We start from the raw sequence: 21,400 nt of genomic DNA, 5'->3' as shown, positions 1-21,400 counted from the left end.
AGGAAGGAAGGAAGGAAGGAAGGAAGGAAGGAAGGAAGGAAGGAAGGAAGGAAAAGCAGGCTGAGCAAGCCATTGAGTAAACCAGTAAGGAGCAACATGGCCTCTACATCAGCTCCTGCATCTAAGTTCCTACCCTGTATGAGTTCCTGTCCTCACTTTCTTCAATAAATCGCAGTGGGAAAGAGTTATGGTGTTTCATCACAGCAATAGCAACCCTAACCAGGACACCTGTCAAAAAAAAGAAATATGGAGTGTGTATGAGGGAGAGACAGAGACAGAGACTGAGACAGACAGACAGACAGACAGACAGAGACAGAGAAACAGAGAGACAGAGAGCCAAAGAGAGAGAAAGTGAGAGAGTGAGAGGGCCAGAGAGAGCCAGAGAGCCAGAGAGAGAGAGAGAGCATGAGAGAGAGCCAGAGAGAGCCAGAAAGAGCCAGAGAGGGAGCCAGAGAGAGAGAGAGAGAGAGAGAGAGAGACAGAGAACAAGAGTGAAAGCAAGAGCGAGAGAGTCAGGGAGAGCCAGAGAGAGCCAAAGAGAGCCAGGGAGCACCAGCGAAAGAGCCAGGGAGAGAGCTGGAGAGACCCAGAGAGAATGAGAGAGAGCCAGAGAACAAGCCAGAGAGAGAGCCAGAGAGCCAGAGAGCCAGAGACAGCCAGAGAGCATGAGAGATAGCCAGAGAGAGAGAGAGAGAGAGCACAAGAGTGTGTGCGAGAGAACCAGAGAGTGAGAGAGCCAGAGAATAAGAGAGAGCCAGAGAGTAAGAGAGAGCCAGAGAGCAAGAAAGAGTCAGAGCCAGAGTGAAAAAGAGACAGAGATTGAGAGAGCATGAGAGAGCAAAAGAGAGCCAGAGAGAGAAAGCAAGAGAGAGAAACAGAGAGAGAGGGAGAGACAGAGCCAGAGAGAGCCAGAGAGACAGACACAGAGACACAGAGACAGAGAGAGATGGAGAGAGAGAGACAGAGATAGAGGCACAGAGAAAGACTTGGCAAGGTATAAAGTACATTGTGCTCTCAGGAACAATAACTAATCCTTTAACAATAAAAACTGTAAAGCTGGAAATTTACCTCACTCTTTAGGGAGGAAATTATTTTTTAACTAAAGGAAAAACCACAGAGGAAATCTCCTGGTTGTAGCAGTACTTGGCTCATTTTTAATAAAAAGTTTTTGCAACAAATTATCTTATTTTCTGTTGCTAAAAAAGAGCCAAATTCATAAACTTAAAACTAAGCCAGAAGCTCTGGCTTAGCTACTTAGCCAGATTGTAAATGGCCGCAAAAGTTCAGGTTTATTAAAACCATGCTTCCCTCTTTATTCTGCGTGGAAGATGTTTTTTTCTCTTGAATGTGATATTTCTCTTGTTTTCAAATTGTGTTCATTACGTATCTTTATTTCCCTGAAATGCAAACCTTTGAGAATCAAAAAGATGGAATAGATCATAAGTAGCTATGAAACTACACAGACTGCACCAGACTTAAGGAATTTAAACAGTTCATCCGTTTCTCTTAAATCATTTAAGATTAAAAAATCATTTAGGATATAAATCAACAAAATTGATATCCTAAATTTCTGTATTGTTAATCTTTTGCTACTTCATTCAGTTAGAATTTCTGACTTAATCCTGTGTGGTAAGTGTATTGGCAAATGGTGGCTTCGATGTTTGCCAAAACCCAAATTAGAATTAGACTTGGATTTTCATAACAAGCTTCCATGGCAGCTTAATTTAAAAAAAAAAAAAAAAGTTGTGAGGTTGGAAATAGCTGGGTTGGCAGAGAACTCACCTGGCATCTACAAAGCCCTGGGTTCGATTCCCAGCACTGCATCAAATGATCCCATTGATCACACCTGTTGCCTTATCAGAAGGTTGTTCTCAGCTACCGAGTGTTGTGTAAGATCAGAGAATGACCTGTGATAGCCACGCTTATGCTTTTGAATGTGGAGTCTATTACCTCCATAACAAGCAAAAGTGGAAGAATAAATAGCGAGTGGCAGAAAAGAACAGTAAATGAAAGCACAGCGTCAAGTGGAGCACTCAAAACACCCAGCAGAGGTGTCTGCAGCAGCCTGGTTGAGGGGACAGCAAAGGCAATAGTCGCAAATCAGGGCTTCGAAAAACACAACTTGGGAGGCGGCCCACTGGGGTACCAAACTAGAGTCCCAGGTGAAGCAGAGTATCCCCTCAGCAAAAGAGCAAGTAGCAGCAGACAGAGATGACATCATTAAATGGGGGACCATACTCATCCAGCAGAAGAGACCAGGGAAGCCTTGAAACACTCTTTCCAAGTTCAGAGCTCCCAACTTCTCATTCCCTAGGCGGGCATTTTCGTACTATGTTCTAACCTCTGTTAGAAATGGTTCACACGCTAGCTACTTTCAAAGCTGTAATGGTTTCACTCTTGATCTGTTTTGCTGTTTTCTCTCACCCATTACAGAGTCATGGAGCCAACTTGACCCAAGACAGGGTCTTTGAAGGATACTTGACATGACCAGGCTTGGGTCTGAAGTGGGTGTGGAGATAACCACACTTGCTGGCTCACAGAAAATAACTAATTCTGCTGAACAAATACATGTGTACCTTCTCCATCATATATCTGAAGAAGTTCCTTAGTCAATCAATTCAGCAGCCTTGGCATTTCTTTCATGGGGAGTTCATTCCATCCATTAGCCCCCCTCCAGATCCCGGGGTATGCTATACATCTACATAGACTCTCAGCTCCTTTGGGCAAGACTGCAAAGTGACAGCAGAAGAGAAGAGATCACCCCAGGAATTACAGGCATGTGGTCTTCCTGTTGCTGTGAGACTGAGCATCACTGTCAGTGCAGCCAAAGACATTCAAACCAGAGGCACCCTTGACAGTTCCATTTCCTGGAAATTTTGCCAGGCTTCTAAGAAATGGGCTCCAAGACCATTTGATGAGGAAGAAACTACATAAGCCTAAAAACCGTACCACTTAGCTATTGAACCCATGGTCTAAATTCCTCTTCCTCTTCCTAATGCTCAGCAGCCTCGGGTAAAGGAAGAGAATGCATTACCTTTAATCTAATCTTTGCCACTAAACACTCCATCACTGTCAGTGAGAGGGACTTAGGGAACCTGAAGAAGGAAGGCGCTAAAAGTGTCCTGGGGCAGCCCTTGATCTCTGAAGTTGTACTTAGAATCTTCTGTGTGTGAGCACTTGTACACACACACACACTGTGTGGATAACTGAGCAGCCAGCTTTCTTCAGTCTTGCAGGGCTCCATCTTGCAATCTTCTCAACCATGTTACCTGGCGGGAAGCAGGAAGAGGGAGCCTCAGTCTCTCTACCCCTTGTGCCTCTGCCCATTGTCTGGCTGGCTCTAATGTGGGCACCAATCTACTATAGCACGTATTTGGAAAAGAAATGCTTTTGAAAGAATGTACATTTTCGGTTGTTTCAAATGTCTCAGTTGGTAGGCTGTGAATGTCAGCACAGCTGGGCCAGCTGTGCTGCTCTGGTGCCTGTAGATGCCTTGGCTCTCCACCTTGTGATGAAAACCTTCAAACTCTGCCCTGTCATCTCATCCACAAGGTCAACTACACATTTTAGGTTTATTACCTGTAGCGCCTTCATGCTTTAAAATAACCACTGTGGAATGAACACATGAGTCACGAAACATGATATAAAGCTAACTGTTGTGGGTGTACTTTTAAAAACGGTTTTATTTATGTTTTTAAAGACTCTTTCTCCCTTCTCCACCCCAGTCCCTTCCAACACCCCATACTGAGGAGGAAAGAAAGAAGGTTAGTGGGGAGAAAGGGCAGAGTCCTCTTAGGCTAATTCCTGCTGGTTAGGGCCACTGGGTTCCTTGGGGGAAAGTCCAACCACTCCTTGGTTCAGGAGATCTCCAACTTTTCATCAAGCTGCAGCAACCACAACCAGGAGCAGCAGGGGGAACACCAGCAGCATTCTTCTTCCTTGGAGCCTCCTCAACACTCTCTGGGCTCCGGCATTTATCCCCTCTCCAGCATCCTCAGATTTAAACTATTTGCAGCTGGCAAAGAGCCCCTCTCAGAGCCCGCATGAAGCAAATGGTTTGCCAATCTGGACAATCCAATCAGTCCCGTGCCCCACACCCGAGATTAAAACAAAAACATGTTTACATGTCATAAACCAAAAATTCCACAACAAGTTGTTTTTCTGGTTTTAATTCTGTCGCTGATTTGTGTATTAGATAACTGCATAATGATACAACGGATAGTAAAAGCATAAAATCCAAGGTGAAGCTCCACGACCTCAAAACAGTTATTCTAACTGCATATTGTCTCATATGTGCGGTTTCGAGATTTCATATAGCTACATGGATGTGTGTGTGTGTATGACATAAAGGAAGAAGGGAGACTATTTAGGAGAACAAGTGGGAGGGGCAGGGGAGGAAGGAGATGGTAGCAGCAGGGAATGAGACGGCAGTGCTCTCTCTTTCATGCATTGGATGTATTTGCATGGAAATAGCCTTACATGGCCCAGTATGCTGAATAATAAATAATAAAGAAAGACCAGCCATATAGCATTGAAAGTGTTTGACAGTTTAAAAAAAAAAAAAGGATAAAGCCAGAAAGCTTAGTGTGAAACAAAAGACTGTTACAAAAATAACAAAATAAAATAATAAAATAAAAAGGATTTATAAAAATAATAAGACAGGTCTCAGGAAAAAAAAAAAAAAAAGGTGTAATTCTGGCCAGACTTAATATGAAAAATGGGGAATGTTGGACACATGCTAGCTGTGAAGATATTTGTTCCGTAGTATGTAAAGCACAGGGGATTCTGGGAGGAACAATACATGAGCTCTCTTGTCAGCATTGCAGCTTCTCTGTAAATCTAAGACGCTTCTCATGTTGAAGATGAAAGAGAAATAGAATCATTGAGAAGTGCAGAGAGCCTGGCTGTCCTCTGCAGAATCCTGAGTGAAGTTACAGGGCTCCTTACTGAGTCCTTCTACTTACTCAGCATCTATTAATAGCACAACAGCTTCCTTGATGTTAAAGCCGGGAGGTTTTGCTCCGTTATCTAATCTCACTAAGTCTCAACTCTGTCACATTAATAAATTCGAAGTTACTGGGTGGGTATGTAGATGAATGTATGGGTTAACATGAAATGTTAAATCTCATGCCAAAACAAAATCGAAATCTCAAAGGCAAAGAATAAGAAAACTTCATAGTCCACATGCGGACAGTCATGTAGTGGTTGAACTTCCAATCTGGAACCCCTCCCCCAAAAGTTAGAACTAGAAAGTTTAATGAAAGTATTGTCTCTTCTTAACCTCACTACATTAATAAATATGTATGTGCACTCATACATGATTATAGCGCATATTGCACATGCTTTACCTGTATAGAAATATACATTATAATGTATCGATATCTGTACATAACTGCTACTTCTGTTCCTACGGACAACTGTTTCATTCATATCTTTAATGGCTGAAAAATGTTTGTTACAAAATACATAATTTTGCAACGAAAGCTAAAACCTCCGAAGGAATGAGACTGGATAGTTCAACATATGAGGAATAGAGAGCAGAAATGTTTGCCGGTCTTCATTATCGACTCATCCCTGTTTACTGCACCTGCTGTTTGCAGGTGAACAATCTCAGATCTCCATTTCCTGACGTGAATTCTGGTGATGTGTTTTATCAGAAAGTGACAAAGAGGACATCTTCTGCAGTCATGTCAGTGTGAGGTTTAGGACATCCTAACTAGCGTGTTCCCTACCTTTGGATCATTTTCTATGAATCAGGCACACGCATGGGTCTCAGTGTTTTCTTATTACTATATAGACATTTTGCCTATAGATAGCAAAAGCAAATTAAATATGAATTTTGAGCAAATAACCAGATACTGCCATCCTAATACCAAACAGGAGGGACTCTGTTTTAGCTATTCTGGGTTTGTTTGTTTTGTTTTGTTTTGTTTTGTTTTTCCATATGAAGTTGAGATTTTTTTTTTCTTTCAAGGTCTGTAAAGAATTGTGTTGGTATTTTGATGGGGATTGCATTAAATCTGTAGATTGCTTTTGGCAGGATGGCCATTTTTACAATGTTAATCCTACTGAGCTATGAGCATGGGAGATCTTTCCAACCTCTGATATCTTCTTCAATTTCTTTCTTCAGAAACTTGAAGTTTTTTTTTCCATACAAGTCTTTCACTTGGTTAGAGTTGTATCAAGATATTCTATATTTTTGTGGCTATTGTGCAGGGTGTTATTTCCCTGTTTTCTTTCTCAGCCCATTTGTCTTTTGTATACCGAAGGGCTAGTGATTTTTTGAGTTAATTTTGTATCCAGCCACTTTGCTGAAGGTTTTATCAGCTGTCAGAGTTCCCTGGTAGAATTTTTGAGGTCACTCATATATACTATCATATCATCTGCAAATAGTGATACTTTGACTTCTTTTCTGATTTGAATCCCCTTGATCTTCTTCAGTTGTCTTATTGCTCTAGCTAGGACTTCAAGTTCTATGTTGAAGAGATATGGAGAGAGTGGGCAGCCTTGCCTTGTCCCTGATTTCAGTGGAATTGATTTAAGTTTCTCTCCATTTAGTTTGATGTTAACTATAGGCTTGCTATATATTCCCTTTACTGTGTTTAGGTATGTGCCTTGTATTAGCCATATAATATAGGGTAACCATACTAAAAATCTACATATCTAAAGAAGCTAAACAACAAGGAGAACCCTAGGGAGGATGCTTAAATCTCATTCAGAATGGCAAACAGGATAGACACCAGAAGCAGTGGAAGAGAGGGAACAGGATGGAAGCCTGCTATAGAGGGTCCTCTGAAAGGCTCCACCCAGCAGGGTATTGAAGGAAATGCTGAGACTCACAGCCAAACTTTGGGCAGAGTTTGCAGGGAATCTTATAGAAGGAGCAGAAGATAGAAGGACACAAAGGGGACAAGAGCTCCACAAGGAGGCCAACAAAGCTAAAACACCTGAGCCCAGGGGGTCCTGCAGAGATCGATGCAGCAAACAAGGGCCATGCACTGAGAGCACCTACACTCGCTGTTCAGATGTACCCTATAGGCAGCTAAGTCTCTACATCAGTTCCTGAGTAAGGGGAGCAGGGGCTGCCTCTATTATGAACTCGGTTGCCTGATCTGAATGTTCCTGGCAATAAAATTAGTTTATGGTTCCGATTAGGAATTTTCTAGACTGACATGTTCAAGAAAATGTTACAAATAGAGAAAGTGAAAATACCTAAACCAAGATCTTTACTGCATGCTTGACTCTGCTGTTTCAGCCACAGGCAATAGCGTAGAACAGGATAGAATTTTGCCTATTTGGTATTTAATCACACTTTTCTCCCGTCTACCTGCATTAGGTACCTGCAACATCCATTGCTAGAAAGGGTCACGGGGAATCCTCATTGATAATTGGATGAACATCTCTTTACCAGCTAGTCAGGCTTAGAGTCACTTTCCAACCACGTGCCCTTTAGAGCAGCAGCCCACAGTCACTGACCTGTGCACGTTTGTTTTCAGTGAGTGTCATAACTCGACAGATCGCATCAAGGTCCGGGTATGGGATGAAGACGATGACATTAAATCCAGAGTTAAGCAGCACTTCAAGAAGGAGTCGGATGATTTTCTGGGACAGACGATTGTGGAAGTCAGGACTCTAAGTGGCGAGATGGATGTCTGGTACAACTTAGGTGATTATTTTTTATACCTACTTGAAAATGAGTTAAAATTCAAGAGTTCCTGTAGCATGGGTTATATTCTCCTACGGTTAAAAATCGAATTTCTTTGTAGATCTGTTGACCTCTTAGTTGGGTTAGTTTCACTAGCAATGAAGGGTATTTATTCATAGATTAAGATTTAGTACTATTGAAAAAAGTCTGAGGTGAAAATAAAAAACTCAAAGAATCGACTGAATGTTTTTTCAGAGAACGTTTGTACCACTCTTGATTTGAGACTCATAGCATATAACAGCTTCAAAGATATGTGTCTAATATTTGGGGAATCTGTGACCGTTCTTTGATTTATTTAATTCTGAGCATTAATGAAAATTTAGTAATAAATACGTAGTTGGAGTGCTGGAGAGGTGGATCACGGTTAACAGCATTTTTCTGTTTCTCCGGAGGACCTAGATCTAGTCCCCAGCACCTATGTCAAGTGACTCAGAGCTGCCCATAGCTCTAGCTTACCAGACCCTCTTCTGACCTCCGCAGACAACCACACACACGGCACACATTCACCCAGACACATACATGCACATAAATTGAAAAGAAATATTTAACAAGAAATTGAAAAGAAAAATATTTTTTTTATGGAGTCAGAATTTTTTTTTTCAAATAGTGATATAAAAGTGGCCATTCATTCGCAACGCCAGGAAAAAATGATGTGGCTTTAACATGGGTTCCGACCCTGAAGATACCAATGAGCTTAGCTGACATAACATTTGAATGAACTTTTATTATGGAAATAGGAATAAGACAAGTTTGAATTTGACTTCTACTTGAATTGAAGAATAACCTGGGGTCTTTCCTGATGACTTAATAATAGTACAAATCTATAATTATCTTAGTTTCCATAAAAGACATGATTCAAAGATTTCCTAATAGCATTCTGGGAAATGGTACATTAAAATTTTGAGGACTGGCTGATCAGGAATCCAACAGAAGCTGACATGGCACCAGGGCCGCAAAGAATTATCACTTAGGTTCACAATTTACTGTATCTACTTACAGAATGTTCGCTTAAAAAAAAACAACAAACTTTTGCAATATAAGAGTTTTCAAAATTAAGTCTCAATGAATTAATAAAACTCTAAATTATGTAACAACTTAAAGAAACAGGAAAATTTAACTTAGTCTAAACAGAAAGTGTTCAGCTTTACCAGGAGCTCATTAAAGTAGTTGGAAGATCTCAATTAAAGAACACTGGTACTTCTCATTATTGGAATCTAAGCTTGAAATTAAGTTATAACTCCCACATCTTATTTAAATTATTAAGTAACTTTACATATGAAAGTAAGCTGTTAAAGGAAGAAAACTTCAGTTTCCTGTGCAATACTCAAAAAAAATCATATTTTAATTAGATCCTTACTTTTGCTTTTTTTTATAATTAAATAGCATCCTCTTGAGATAAAGCATAAAGTTATACACCACAACAGAAATTCATGTATTTCATACCTGGTTCTAACCACTTTCCTGGGGCACTTAGCTGTGCTATTTGGTTAAAAGGCTGCCCATCTTTGATGTGAAACTACCCTTTAACCTGGGAAAGAAACATGTGCTGTGTAGAAAGCCTTTTCTTCAGCACCTTCAGCTGCTCATGGGGTATTTCCATGCCCTCATTTCTGTTGTTCTTTGCCTTCAGGGAGAAAGACAGGAAATGAGGGAAGTTAAGAGAGAGATGGAATTAGTTTATATTTCTTAGCTCTGTGTAAGAGCCCTAAGAATGTTCTCTGTTCCAAAGCTCAGATAGGTGTGTGCTGCTTCCCTTGACTCAAATCAAATTACTGAGTAAACTGATTGTATTTTGATTCCACTCAATAATTAATACCACACTTACATATAAGCACAGGCTGTAGATAGACTATACGAAAGCTGCTTTTATCTTGTTGTTAGCCAGAATTTGTCTCATCTTTTGAAGTACAAAAAAGAACAAGGGAACGCTGAGAAGGAATTTTCAAATGAAACACTTTTCTCATGAATTTTATGCTCCGATTATCTTGCTTGTAATTGCCCCATGATGAATTTAATTTTACTGTATAAGGGCAAGGGGTCCTTTGATCTTCCATCTGAACTCTCTAGAGGCGGTTTAACAATCACCACAGCACAACAGGCAAGCGTTGCGGGTTCATGGTTACTTAGTCACGTGACATAGAAAAATGAGGTGTTCCCTGGGTGAGCCTCTGTGTGTGTGTGTGTGCATGAACGCACGTGTGTATGTATTTGTGGAAGAGTATATGCTGATGTGTATGCCTGCATATTTGCATGTATGGTCTGTGTGACGTATGTATGCCTAAGTTTGTGTTCGTGTGCAGCTAATTCATATTTCTTTTCATTACTTAAGTTTGTTTATGACTATCCACGGTTTCTGTTTTATGTGTATGGGTGTTTCATCTACCAATGTATGCGTAGCATGGGCGTGCTTGTTACCCACGGAAGCAAGAAGAGGGCACTGAGTCTCCTGAGAGTGGAGGTGAAGATAGTTGTCAGCTGCCATGTGGGCAACGGTAACTAAACCCAGATCCTCCGCAAGAACGACAACTGCTCTGAACCATTGAACCATTTCTCCAACCCGTAAATTCGTTTTTAAACAATTTTGTACATGTGCGTAAAACATACCGGCCATTTCCACCCACCAGCTTGTCTTCCTTGTCAACATACACTTCCACACACAAATCTCTTTCCTATGTATGACCCACTGATACTGACTGGGCCACTCCATGTGTTCACCTGTTTAGCTTTATCCTTTGAAGTTTGGTGGCCTTGCAGTGCACATGAAACTAGAGACAGTGGTTCCCCTCTCTCCTGGAGTCTCTCAATGGCCAATAGCCAGTAGTTCACAGATAAAAGCAGGGTCCCCTGAGCCCCTCCCCCTTGCTTGGCTGATTGCTGACAGGAACAGTCTTGGGTGGGCCCAGTGCAGGTATTTATGGTTGTAGTGAGTTGGTACATTGGGAAACTTGAGTCAGAATCATGCTCTCGTTGAAATAACTGATCAAGGACGTTCTTGCTTCTCCTCAGAGAAACGGACAGATAAGTCAGCTGTGTCTGGGGCCATCCGACTAAAAATCAACGTGGAAATAAAGGGGGAAGAGAAGGTCGCACCCTACCATATACAATATACTTGTTTACACGAGGTAACTCACAAAACCAAACTTGGGTGGGGCCGGGACGAGCTTGTTACGAATCACAAAACAAGGGCTGGGTTTTGAAAAGTCGTGGAATTGGGTTTGTGGAGTTCAGACTGCCTGTGGTAGCTGGGGTAGCAGGCCGTGTGCTAAGATGTGAAAACCCAGTGGAAAACTGGCCCTTTAGTGGGATTTCAGAATGAGCACTCAAGGCAGGTGACACAGGGCCGAGTCACCAGTTCCTGTCTGTTTTTGCTATACACGACTGACCAGTTGCCCTGGGCCACTTCCAGTTCTGCATTGGAGAGGTAAGACGTGTCACTGAAGACCCTCTGGGGTGAAAATTATACTTTTCCCAAATATCCAAAAGTCTGAGATGGAGCTGAGGAGTGGTCCTTGCCCCGTGCTCTGGAAGAGAAGGAAGGAATATGTCCCCAAGAGGGGAAAGGCGTCAGCAAGGTGGCTGTCGCTGTGATGAAATGCCTGGCAAAAAGCAGCTTAGAAGAGAAACACTTTATTTCGGCTCACAACTTCATGTTACAGTCCATCACCGCTGTAAAGTCAGAGAGGCAGGAACTTGGAGCAGTTGCTCACAGTCACAGTCAAGAGCAGAGAGAGGATCAGTACTACGTGCTGCTGCTCAGGGTTCTCTCGCCTCGGCATTCAGCCCAGGCTCCAGCCTGTGAAATGATGCCACCATGCAGAGTGGGTCTTTCCTCCTCAAGTCAGCCGGTTAAGACAACCCCCCACAGATGCCAGTATAACCTACACAATCTCCTCTGAGTCTCTCTCATCATGGTGACACTAAGATACCCACCACAATACCATGGCTTTTTGGGGGCAGGTGCTCAAGACAGCCCTGTGTAGCCTTGGCTGTCCTGGAACTCACTCTGTAGGCCAGGCTGTTCTCAAACTCGGAGATCCGTCCGCCTCTGCCTCCTGAATGCTGGCTTCAGGGGTGTGTGCCACCACCATCCAGCTTATACCACTGCTTTTTTTTACACGTTAAATTTTTCTAAGTGCATTGATGAAAATCTGTACCTCTAAACATTTGACACGTGTAAAGATTTGCACACCGGTTTGCCAAACAAAGAATGAGGAATGGTGTTAATTGTCCGCACGGTAAGCAGATACAGAATCTATGATGAACTGTATGACTCATGCACTGGAGGCATTATGTTAATAAGCAGCATTCCATTTTCTGACTAATAATAAGAAAGCAGTTCTTAACACAGGCTTGGCCGGGATCTCTGGTCTTGGAACCGCAGCAGAGAAGATGAGTGCTTAATGCTGTGCTTTCCAGAGTATTTTCTACTAGTTCAGGAAAGTGAGGGCTGGAGAGCTAGGCCAGTGGGTAAAATTGTTTGCTACCCAAGTGTTGCTTCCTGTCCCCATGTATGGGATCCGTGCAGTGTAAGGAGAAAACCAACTCTCCCAAGCTATCCTCTGACCTCCAAGTGCAACCTCGGCACACTGCCTTAGCATCAAAAATAAGTTCAAAAAGAGATAGGTCTATAACCAATAAAAGGTTCTTCTAGACTATAGCATCTGTACTCATTAGACACTAAAAGGGATGCAGTGGGGTGATTTTCTTATCATCAAAATTCCCATTCATTTTTATCTCAACTACTTTCCCGGCTGTTACCATTCTGTATCGGAAGCTTCAGAGTATCATTATGTGGCAATCTTTTGTAAGACTGTGGCCAACAGTCCATTATTCAACCAGGACACTGCAATTTACTCAGAGTTCACAAATGTAAAGTATATTACCTTATGTAGAAATATTTACATATAAACATGCTTGCTTCCTTCTGGAAATGGCTGACTGTGTACAAGCAAATGAATTATTGATTCTACAGCGTCCCAGATAGAAGCAAAGGCCTATTTCCCATAATAAATTCGGTTTAACATAATCTAAGCCATTCCTGTTACATTCAGAGGCTCCTCAGGCCAGGGGAGGGACATTTAACTATGCTTCTCTATAGAATGCCCTTGTATTGCCATCACATCTCCATCCCCAGCCTCTGAACAACTGCCTACTGTTCGCTTTCAGAACCTGTTCCATTACTTGACTGAAGTGAAGTCTAACGGCACCGTGAAAATACCCGAGGTCAAAGGCGACGAAGCCTGGAAGGTTTTCTTTGATGATGCTTCTCAAGAAATAGTGGATGAATTTGCCATGCGCTATGGGGTTGAATCCATTTATCAGGCTATGACGTAAGTACTATAGGATGCCGGGGTGATCATAAGTCCCATTGGAAATAAAAGCTGGCCTTCATCATCTGAATGCTTTATTTTTTGTTCACATTTATTTATTTACTATGTGTGTACGTGCATATACTTGCTGTGGTGTCGCTGTAATGCCCATATAGTAAATACTGTGGGGGAATCTGCTTTTGTTCTGCAGTGTGTGTGTGTGTGTGTGTGTGTGTGTGTGTGTCCCACTTTTCCTCATTAGCATTCTCCAGGATAGTTTTTGCTTTGTCAATACAAAATTTGCCATTGCCTCGCCAGAAGAAAAAAAAAATCTATTGCTTGACAATCTAATAATTCCTAAATTAAAGTCTCTTCACTTACTTATATTATTGATCTATGATTGGTGCTGGAAATTAATTGCTTTTATAGACTGATAGAGGGCTCTAATTGTGTGTCGATACATCAGCACAGTTAAAAACTACTTACAGTTAAGAAATACAGCACGGTGAGAAACTTAGAGGAGATCTGAATTCTAAGTAAAATGGTACAGACTGAAACCTGGATGAGCCATTGCGTTTACTTCACCGTATTGGAAGTTCTGGGAGCATGCTGGAAACGCAATACATGTTTGCGATAGGAGGAACCAGAAGTGGAGGTTTCTATCAACATTATTTTTGAATCTCATTTTCTCCTGACCTATCTCTGGGTGTCAGAGGTTTTCAATTGCCAAAAGCAAATAAAGGGGAAAAGACGAATTTAATTAAATCAATGTATGTGACTCCCTCACTGTGTAAGTTGTATTGAAATGCTCCTGTGCATACCACACTGATCCCTTACGGTAATTTGAAAATAAACTTTCAGACACTGATGCTTGTTGTCAGGGGTTAAAATACCTTTCAGCGATTGTTTAACCATGCTCCAAAATGCTATTTCTGTAACTGAAATGTAAGTTAATTTCCAACAGGTTGTTGGCAAAATAAAATAAAATAACTCAACTGGAAAAGGGCAGTATATAGACACAGTTATCTTCACAATTACATGTACGAAATAAGTGAATTGAAATTTCTCTATTGTTTTTAAACCTTTGCTTTAAAGTCCAAAAATAGATGCATACATAACCTATCAGAAAATAAGCCAACAGATCTTGATGAGCAAGCAAGCCAACAAAACACAAAATGGAACTATATGTTTCGTGCTTGTTTGAGAATTCTGTGCTCTCAATATTTAAAACTTGAAAGTTAGGGGCTGGGTAGACAATGTACCTTCATAGTTCTCCTTTGCGCGAGCATATAATTTTCTCCTCAAAATGGCCTAAAACCTCTGAGAACATGAATGGAATTTTATTCATTTCATTCTATATATTGATGTGATTGGTATATGTAGTATACGTATGTATGAATGTATGTATGTATGTATGCATACATGTGGAGGCCAGTGGTCCATGCTAGGTATCTTTTTTCTGTTCGAAAGGTTAAGAGCACTGGTTGCTCTCCCAGAGGACCCGAGTCTGCTCTGCAGCACCCACATGGTTGCTCAGAGCTGTTTATAACCCTGGTTCCAGGAGACCAGGAGACCTAGCACCGTCTTCTGGCCTCCATGAACATGGTACACAGACATACTTGCAAACAAAATTCTCCATACATATGAAGTAAATATTTTTTAGAAAGTTTAAAAATCACCAAGTTGTGCCACTATGCTTTAAGGAAGAAAGCATATCCCACTGGTGTAGTACACACCCTTACAAGTTTGGAAAAGGACAAAATGGTTCCATTCTTCTGGATTTTCCTAGAAGTTTCTATTGACACTTATAGACTGCATGCTTAGCCAAATTGCCCTATTGCTTCATCATCTTCCTCCTAATAGAGACTGATTGTTTTCTCTTAGGTGCAATTATGCTTCTTTTGAGAACAGACGTGATGGATAAATGAGAGGAGGCATGTATTAGTCAGAGTCTGAGTGTGTATTTAGATTTTTCTCATGAGTAGTTCTCAGACTGTAGAGGATGTAGACTCTGTTCTGCTGGTAAATAACCTGAGCTTGAAGACTCGGCTTTCCAGTCCTCTACTCCATATCCTGATGACTGTAAATGCACTCCCCTTTACCACGGGCTACTCCCTATCAGGAACAATCTGTCATCCCACGTATGAAATAAAATGGCGCCCTTTGCTCTAAAGCGTTCATGGGAACAGAGATTGTAATTCTCCCATGAAAGTAAGTGAACAGTCAAGGACTTTAAGACTCTGTGCCCATGTGGCAAGCACAGGCATCAATCCACAACCGAAGGGCCTTTTCATCATGCAGCAGTGAGAACCAAGATCTGCCCCTTCTGTCCAGGGAGCACACTACTCTGTGTGATTTGCTTCTTGGGGTAAAACATGAAAACTATTCCCATCATGCCAGTGTACCTTCATAGTTCTCCTTTGCGCGAGCATATAATTTTCTCCTCATAATGGCCTAATACCTCTGAGAACATGAATGGAATTTTATTCATTTCATTCTATATATTGATATGATTGGTATATGTAGTATATGTATGTATGCATGTATGTATGTATGCATGCACGTGTGCATACATACATGTGGAGGCCAATGGTCCATGCTAGGTATCTTTTTCTGTCACTGTCCACCTTTTGTCTATGCTGGCTGGCCACTGAGCTCTGTGATCTGCCTGCTCAGCCTCCCCAGTTCTGGAATCACAGATGTGTGCTGTGTCACCTGAGGTGACACAGGAGGTGGAGCCTGAGATATGCGCTCAGATCCTCAGCTTGTGTGTCAGACAGTTTAGCACCCCAGCCTCCTGGGAAGTGATTTCTGTCACGCTAACACGTGTTTTAACTCCTTAATTAGCCGAAGCTGTGCTTGAAACGTGGGATTTGGCTAAGCTAGGGTTGTCCTCTGGGATGCCGAATGAGAAGAAGCATTTGGCTCACGGCTTTTTGCTGTGACTAATGACTTGTCTCTCAGTGCCGCTGTCACAAACTCATCTCCAGGCTTAAGGTATTAAACCTAGTCTGTTTCAGCTGCTAACACCACACGCATGCCCCCTAAGGAAAATGTTGGGCAGCTGACTTCTTTGTTGAGGCATGACCTTTCCTTCAGGGTCAGTAAGAGGCCTGAACTGTCATATGACCAGAGGGCAGAGCAGTGAACAAGAAGCCAAGGTCAGATTCAGGCCCAACATCTTAGAATTCGCGGTTCATTTATTCCCTAATATCTCGCTGTATGAACGTGTACAGGATGCCTTAAGCCTATAAATGTTACTATAACAAAATGCCATAAACTGGATGGCTTATAAACAACAGGAGTTTCTTTCTCACGAGTTAGGAAGACAGTGAAGCCCAAGATCAAGGTTGTCCTGTGAAGAGCATTTTCCTGGTTCACGGAAGACTGTCTTTTGCTGTGTTCTCACAGCATTTTCAGCGTGGAAGGATCTCCCTACCACACATTTTCAAAAGCTACTATCGGGCCAAGTATGATAATCCCAATCTCTTATCTTAGTGACCTTCAAAAACCTCACATCCTCACATTGTCAGCTCATAGAAAAGATTTCCTCCTCATAGAGATCAGATTTGGGCCACAGCCATTAGAACTCAGCAGGAGGGATGGCTCCTGCCTCCACTGGGCTCCTAATCTAGGGCTGCTAGAAGGGTGGCTCAGTGGCTAAAAGCACTGGCTGCTACTACCGAGGACCTGGATTTCATTCCCATCACCCACAACCAGTGAATTTTGTCTTGCTAAAAGCAGTAATGTAAAATGTTAGACTTCATCTCTGCAGTCTGCCTTTGCCCAGCCTTCTCTCACCCTTTCCTCTAGTAAGCTTCCCACCCTATTGCCTATCCCCTATTGCACGGCTACACTGCCATTTAGGAGTTGTGTCCTCTCATGGGTAATGACGGAGGGGGTAGGTATGACAACTGAGAAGAGACTTTCCTGCCTCAGGAGGCGGTTCCTGTGGAGCAGAGCCGGATGGGCAGCCCTGCTGGGAAATAGCTCAGCCCAGCTCTCAGTGTGGAGACACAAGGAGCGGCATCTGACCTGTCACCCCACTTCCTGTTGGCCAGCTAAGACCCCAGTCCACCATGGGGTGTTTTTTAGTCCAACCAGCTGCCCTGGAGTTAAGGAAAGTTGCTCCTTGATGCTAAAACTCATTAACTGGCACTCCAGCTTTCTGGAGCTGGTAGGATTTGCCTTCCTTTCTGGTTTTACTGGAGCCTTCTGGAAGATTTAGAGGCTGATTCCTGGGCCTCCAGCTAGTGCCCAGCATACCCCGGGAATTGCCTTATTTTAGTATTAACCCGAGAACAAGGTATCTCTGCCAGCTCTTGGAGATGAACTCTTGCCTAAAGTTGTGGATGATTTAAAACACCGCTCTCAGCAGAGCGATTGCAGAGCGTGGTCATCATCTCAGCATTTCAACATGACCGCCATGGACCACAGCCAAATGCTCCTGGAGTAATAGATATGATGATCAACTGCCCTATCAAGGTAAATGAGCGCTCGTCTTGTTCCCTTCAACTCTGTGTAAATGCTTTTGGCTCCTGTTGCTTTGTTTTCATTAAGACAAAAGCATTGGTCTGTCCCTGGGTGTGGGGAATCGCTGCCTTCACTAGGATCTCAGGAAGGACAGCAGAACTGCAGGTTGCAGCCACAGCGTACAACCCCAGAAAGAGAGGAAGGCGGCCCCAAAGAAGGGAAGTCAGCGTACTGAGAGACATCTATTTGCACACTTTGACTGGACACCATGATGAAATGATTAAGTCTATCTGCATGCTGTATTTACTACAGCATAATTCACACACACACACACATACACACAGGAAAAGGGGGGGACTCAGGTAACTTCTTTCTTGTTAGACTCTTTTTCTCCCTCCCCCTCTCTCAAACACATCCTCCTAATATCTTACACCCAAGGTAATCGCTTAAAAATACCCATCTGCTTCCTTGAGAAGAATTACGGCTTCTGGGAGATGACTTTTTAACTTACATTTACCCTGTGAGAATTATTTGATGAGGTCCCCTGACCAACGAAGATGTATCTGACCTAACAGATGGTGCAGAGCTCCACAGAAGCCCCCAGACATATTGTTCTGGAATTCTTTCCTAGTGGTTGATCGAGTTGACTGTGCACAAATGTGTCTTGGTCTGTACCATTTCATCCCTGGGCAAATTTGTTCTCAGTGAGATCAAGTCCTTTGCATGGCTTGAGTATCTCTTGGTCATCAGCAACTCTTTGCCCTGCCTTATTTATAGAGGTCTTTCCTGAGCTTCTCTGGGCTGCTGTGATTGTGTTTTTACGTAGTGTTACGTAGTGGTACTCTGTGTTTGGTTCCTGATTCTCTCTCTCTTTTCAGTTATCAAAATATTTTTAAATTTATTTTTTATATTAATAACATTTTATTTGATTTGTATCCCAGTTGTAGCCCTCTCCCTCCTTCCCTCCCAATTCCACCCTCCCTTCCTCATCTCTTTACCTATGCCCCTCTCCAAGTCCACTGATAGGGGAGGTCCTCCTCCCCTTCCATCTGACACTAGCTTATCAGGTCTCATCAGGACTGGCTGCTTTGTCCTCTTCTGTGGACTGGCAAGGCTGCTCCCCCCCCCTCAGAAGGAGATGGTCAAAGAGCCAGCTACTGAGTTCATGTCACAGACAGTTGCTGTTCCCATTGCTAGGAAACCCACATGGATACTGAGTTGCCATGGGCTACATCTGAGCAAAGGTTCAAGGTAATATCCATGAATAGTCCTTGGTGGGAATATCAGTCTCAGAAGAGAGCCCTGTGCCCAAACATTTTGGTACTGTTGCTCTCCTTGTGGAGCTCCTGTCCTCTCCAGGTCTTACTATCTCCCCCTTCTTTCCTAAGATTCCCTACATTCTGCCCAAAGTTTGGTTATGGATCTCAGCATCTGCTTTGATACCCTGCTGGGTAGGGGAATCAAAGGCCCTCTGTGGTAGGCTCCTGCTCTGTTTCCTGTTTTCTCCTCCTTCCAATGTCCCAGTTGCTGATTTTCTTACACTTGCCTCCACATCTGTCATGTGCCTGGGTCCATGCTGCTCTGCAAGTAGATTCACTGCTGTCAAACAGATCATACTTCAGACCCATCTTCTAAATATTTGTTGCACTGACCTCCTTGGACACCAAGCTCTTCATTCTTCCCTGATTACCACTTGGCCTCTCAGCCCAAGCCCCTCCCTTCTGATTATTCTTTTCCCAGCTCATGGCCTGGACCTTTGAGGCTGTGTCTTCTACCCTAATCCTATCTCCTCTAACCTGTGACCCACTCAAACCCACCACAGGAGACAGTTAAAAGAAATAAAGCCTCCGAGCATGGTGGCACACACCTGTAATCCCAGTACTCAGGGAGGCAGAAGCAGGTGTATCTCTGTGAGTTCAAGGCCAGCCTGATCTACAAAGTGAGTCCAGGACAGTCAAGGCTACACAGAGAAGGCTACACAGAGAAACCCAATCTGATTGCATGGGTTTGTTTCAATTTTTATTGGACTTTATTCATTTATTGCAAGACTGTTTTCTGTGCCATGTGTGTGGAGGTCAGTGGGTAACTTGTTGGAGTTGGTTTTCTCCTTCTACCATGTGGGTTTTGGGGATTGTACTCAGGTCATCAGGCTTGCTGGCCAAGCACCTTAACCCAATGAGCTGTTTGCTGCCTGGCTATTTTGAAACCAAGAACCCGGTTGCTCTTGTGATGCCCTCCATTTCAAAATGACACACTTCAGGCTTTAGAGTTTTAGTAAAGTTTATTTTGGCATTTAGCTGTGATATTATGCCTCTACTTCTTCCTAGATACCTATCTTTTACCATCTCCCAAATTGCCATATTTAGGGATTTAATGTTCCATAATTCTTGGCCTGTACTGAGAGTCTAACAAATCTAATTTTATGAATTTTGAGGAGCAAGGAGAAACATGAGACCCAATCTTTGAGGTTTTAAAATCTCTCCTTGAAATAATTTTTATATCATTTGTGGTGTTCTCTGTGAATTAAATTCATTCATGATTAACTCCAATTCACAAATAATGCATCATTTTTTCATTTAGGAAAGAACTAAAAGCCCCTCCCCTTGGTGTCATTTAGCCAAGAGTGAGCACAGACTTGAAATACCTACTTCGTGCTTTCTGAGTCTTCTGTCCTCTCTCTGCTGTGTCAGTCTGAATCTGTCTTGTGAATCTGCCCTGTGCTTTATCTTTGTCTACCCCTCTGTATCCGTCTATTGTGTATTTGTCTGCCATGTGTCTGTGTCTGTGTGTATTCAAAAGTGTCCTGTTCCTTTCTCATGTGATGCTTTCTGTGATGCTCAATAAAAGAGAGGGGAAAAAGCCCTTTGTTAGAGACAGAAACTCATAGATATAGAGAAACAGACACAGACAATCACATGAGAAAGGAACAGGACACTTTCCAGAAATCTTTAACAGTTTGACAAGAGATTAAGCCACTGACTCCAACTGAACCCCAAGTGATCCAGATACCAAACAGTATTACAAATGTCATTGTTTATCAACTGATATAAAACAAAAGAAACATTATGGAAGATATTCATTTCAGAAGATTTTTTTCAACCTCAATATTTGCTGTTTTCAGCAAATGGCACAAACACATTGTTCTGTGTGAGGGGTGTGAAAGAGCACGTAATTTAAGGCTATAGCCTGCATTAGTTTAGGTTGTAAAAGTTGATTACAAGGAAAATCCGAGGCAAGTGAGGCTGACTGTGATACTGTTTTCTTAAAAGCAAGTTAAGCCTTAAGTCCGATGTGACTCCAAGGTGTGTTGTTAGTTCTTTCTGTGAGGTCCAGTGAAAGTTCCATTCTTGTAAGAGGTGTACAAGATGTTTTCATAATATTGCATCACTGTGATATTCATGTGTAAATTTTTAAATGACATTTTTATTTATTTACTTTGGGTATGTGTGTATAAGCGTGTGGGAATTCTGGTGTGTGCCACAGAGGCTGTGTGTGGATGTCAGAGGGGAACTTAAAGTCATTGGTTTTCTCCCTCAGCCACTAGATTCCAGGCACGGCTTTAAGCCTGTGAGGTGTGGCACCAAATGCCCTTGCCCACTCAGCCATATCATTCCATTTGTGGCATTCTTGGTGGGTATTAATTAATTTTAAGAGGTTCAGAAATAATAACATAAAAACATAAATGCATTTCTATTTCTAGGGTTAAATGACAAACATCATCAACCGCTAGGACATTGTCACTTCTCATCCTCAAGGACCACGATTTTGACCTATGTTCATCAGCTAATCTTTGGAAGGGAGAGGTAGAAATCCAGCCCAGCTGTGAGCTTAGCTAGGTCACAGTTTTCCTGACTGACACTGGCTTGCTTTGTCACAACATGCCCTTATGTTATTCAGCCCATTTGGGGGCATT

At 42.4% G+C, this 21,400-nt stretch overlaps 1 protein-coding gene across 1 annotated transcript in view; it reads left to right on the top strand.

Moving 5' to 3' along the window:
* Unc13c (unc-13 homolog C) overlaps window positions 1–21,400 on the top strand; it is a 415,893-nt gene that overhangs the window by 199,372 nt on the left and 195,121 nt on the right. Inside the window, exons 10-12 of the mRNA XM_055598476.1 lie at window positions 7,497–7,666; window positions 10,712–10,827; window positions 12,872–13,035. Coding sequence (XP_055454451.1) covers window positions 7,497–7,666; window positions 10,712–10,827; window positions 12,872–13,035 — 450 coding nt within the window. The remainder of the gene's footprint in view (window positions 1–7,496; window positions 7,667–10,711; window positions 10,828–12,871; window positions 13,036–21,400) is intronic.

This window comes from Psammomys obesus, unplaced genomic scaffold (assembly GCF_907164565.1).
Source record: "Psammomys obesus unplaced genomic scaffold, mPsaObe1.curated_primary_1811, whole genome shotgun sequence".
NCBI lineage: Eukaryota > Metazoa > Chordata > Mammalia > Rodentia > Muridae > Psammomys > Psammomys obesus.
Note: the sequence above shows the minus strand (reverse complement) of the source record. Positions and strands in the feature narration are given on the sequence as shown.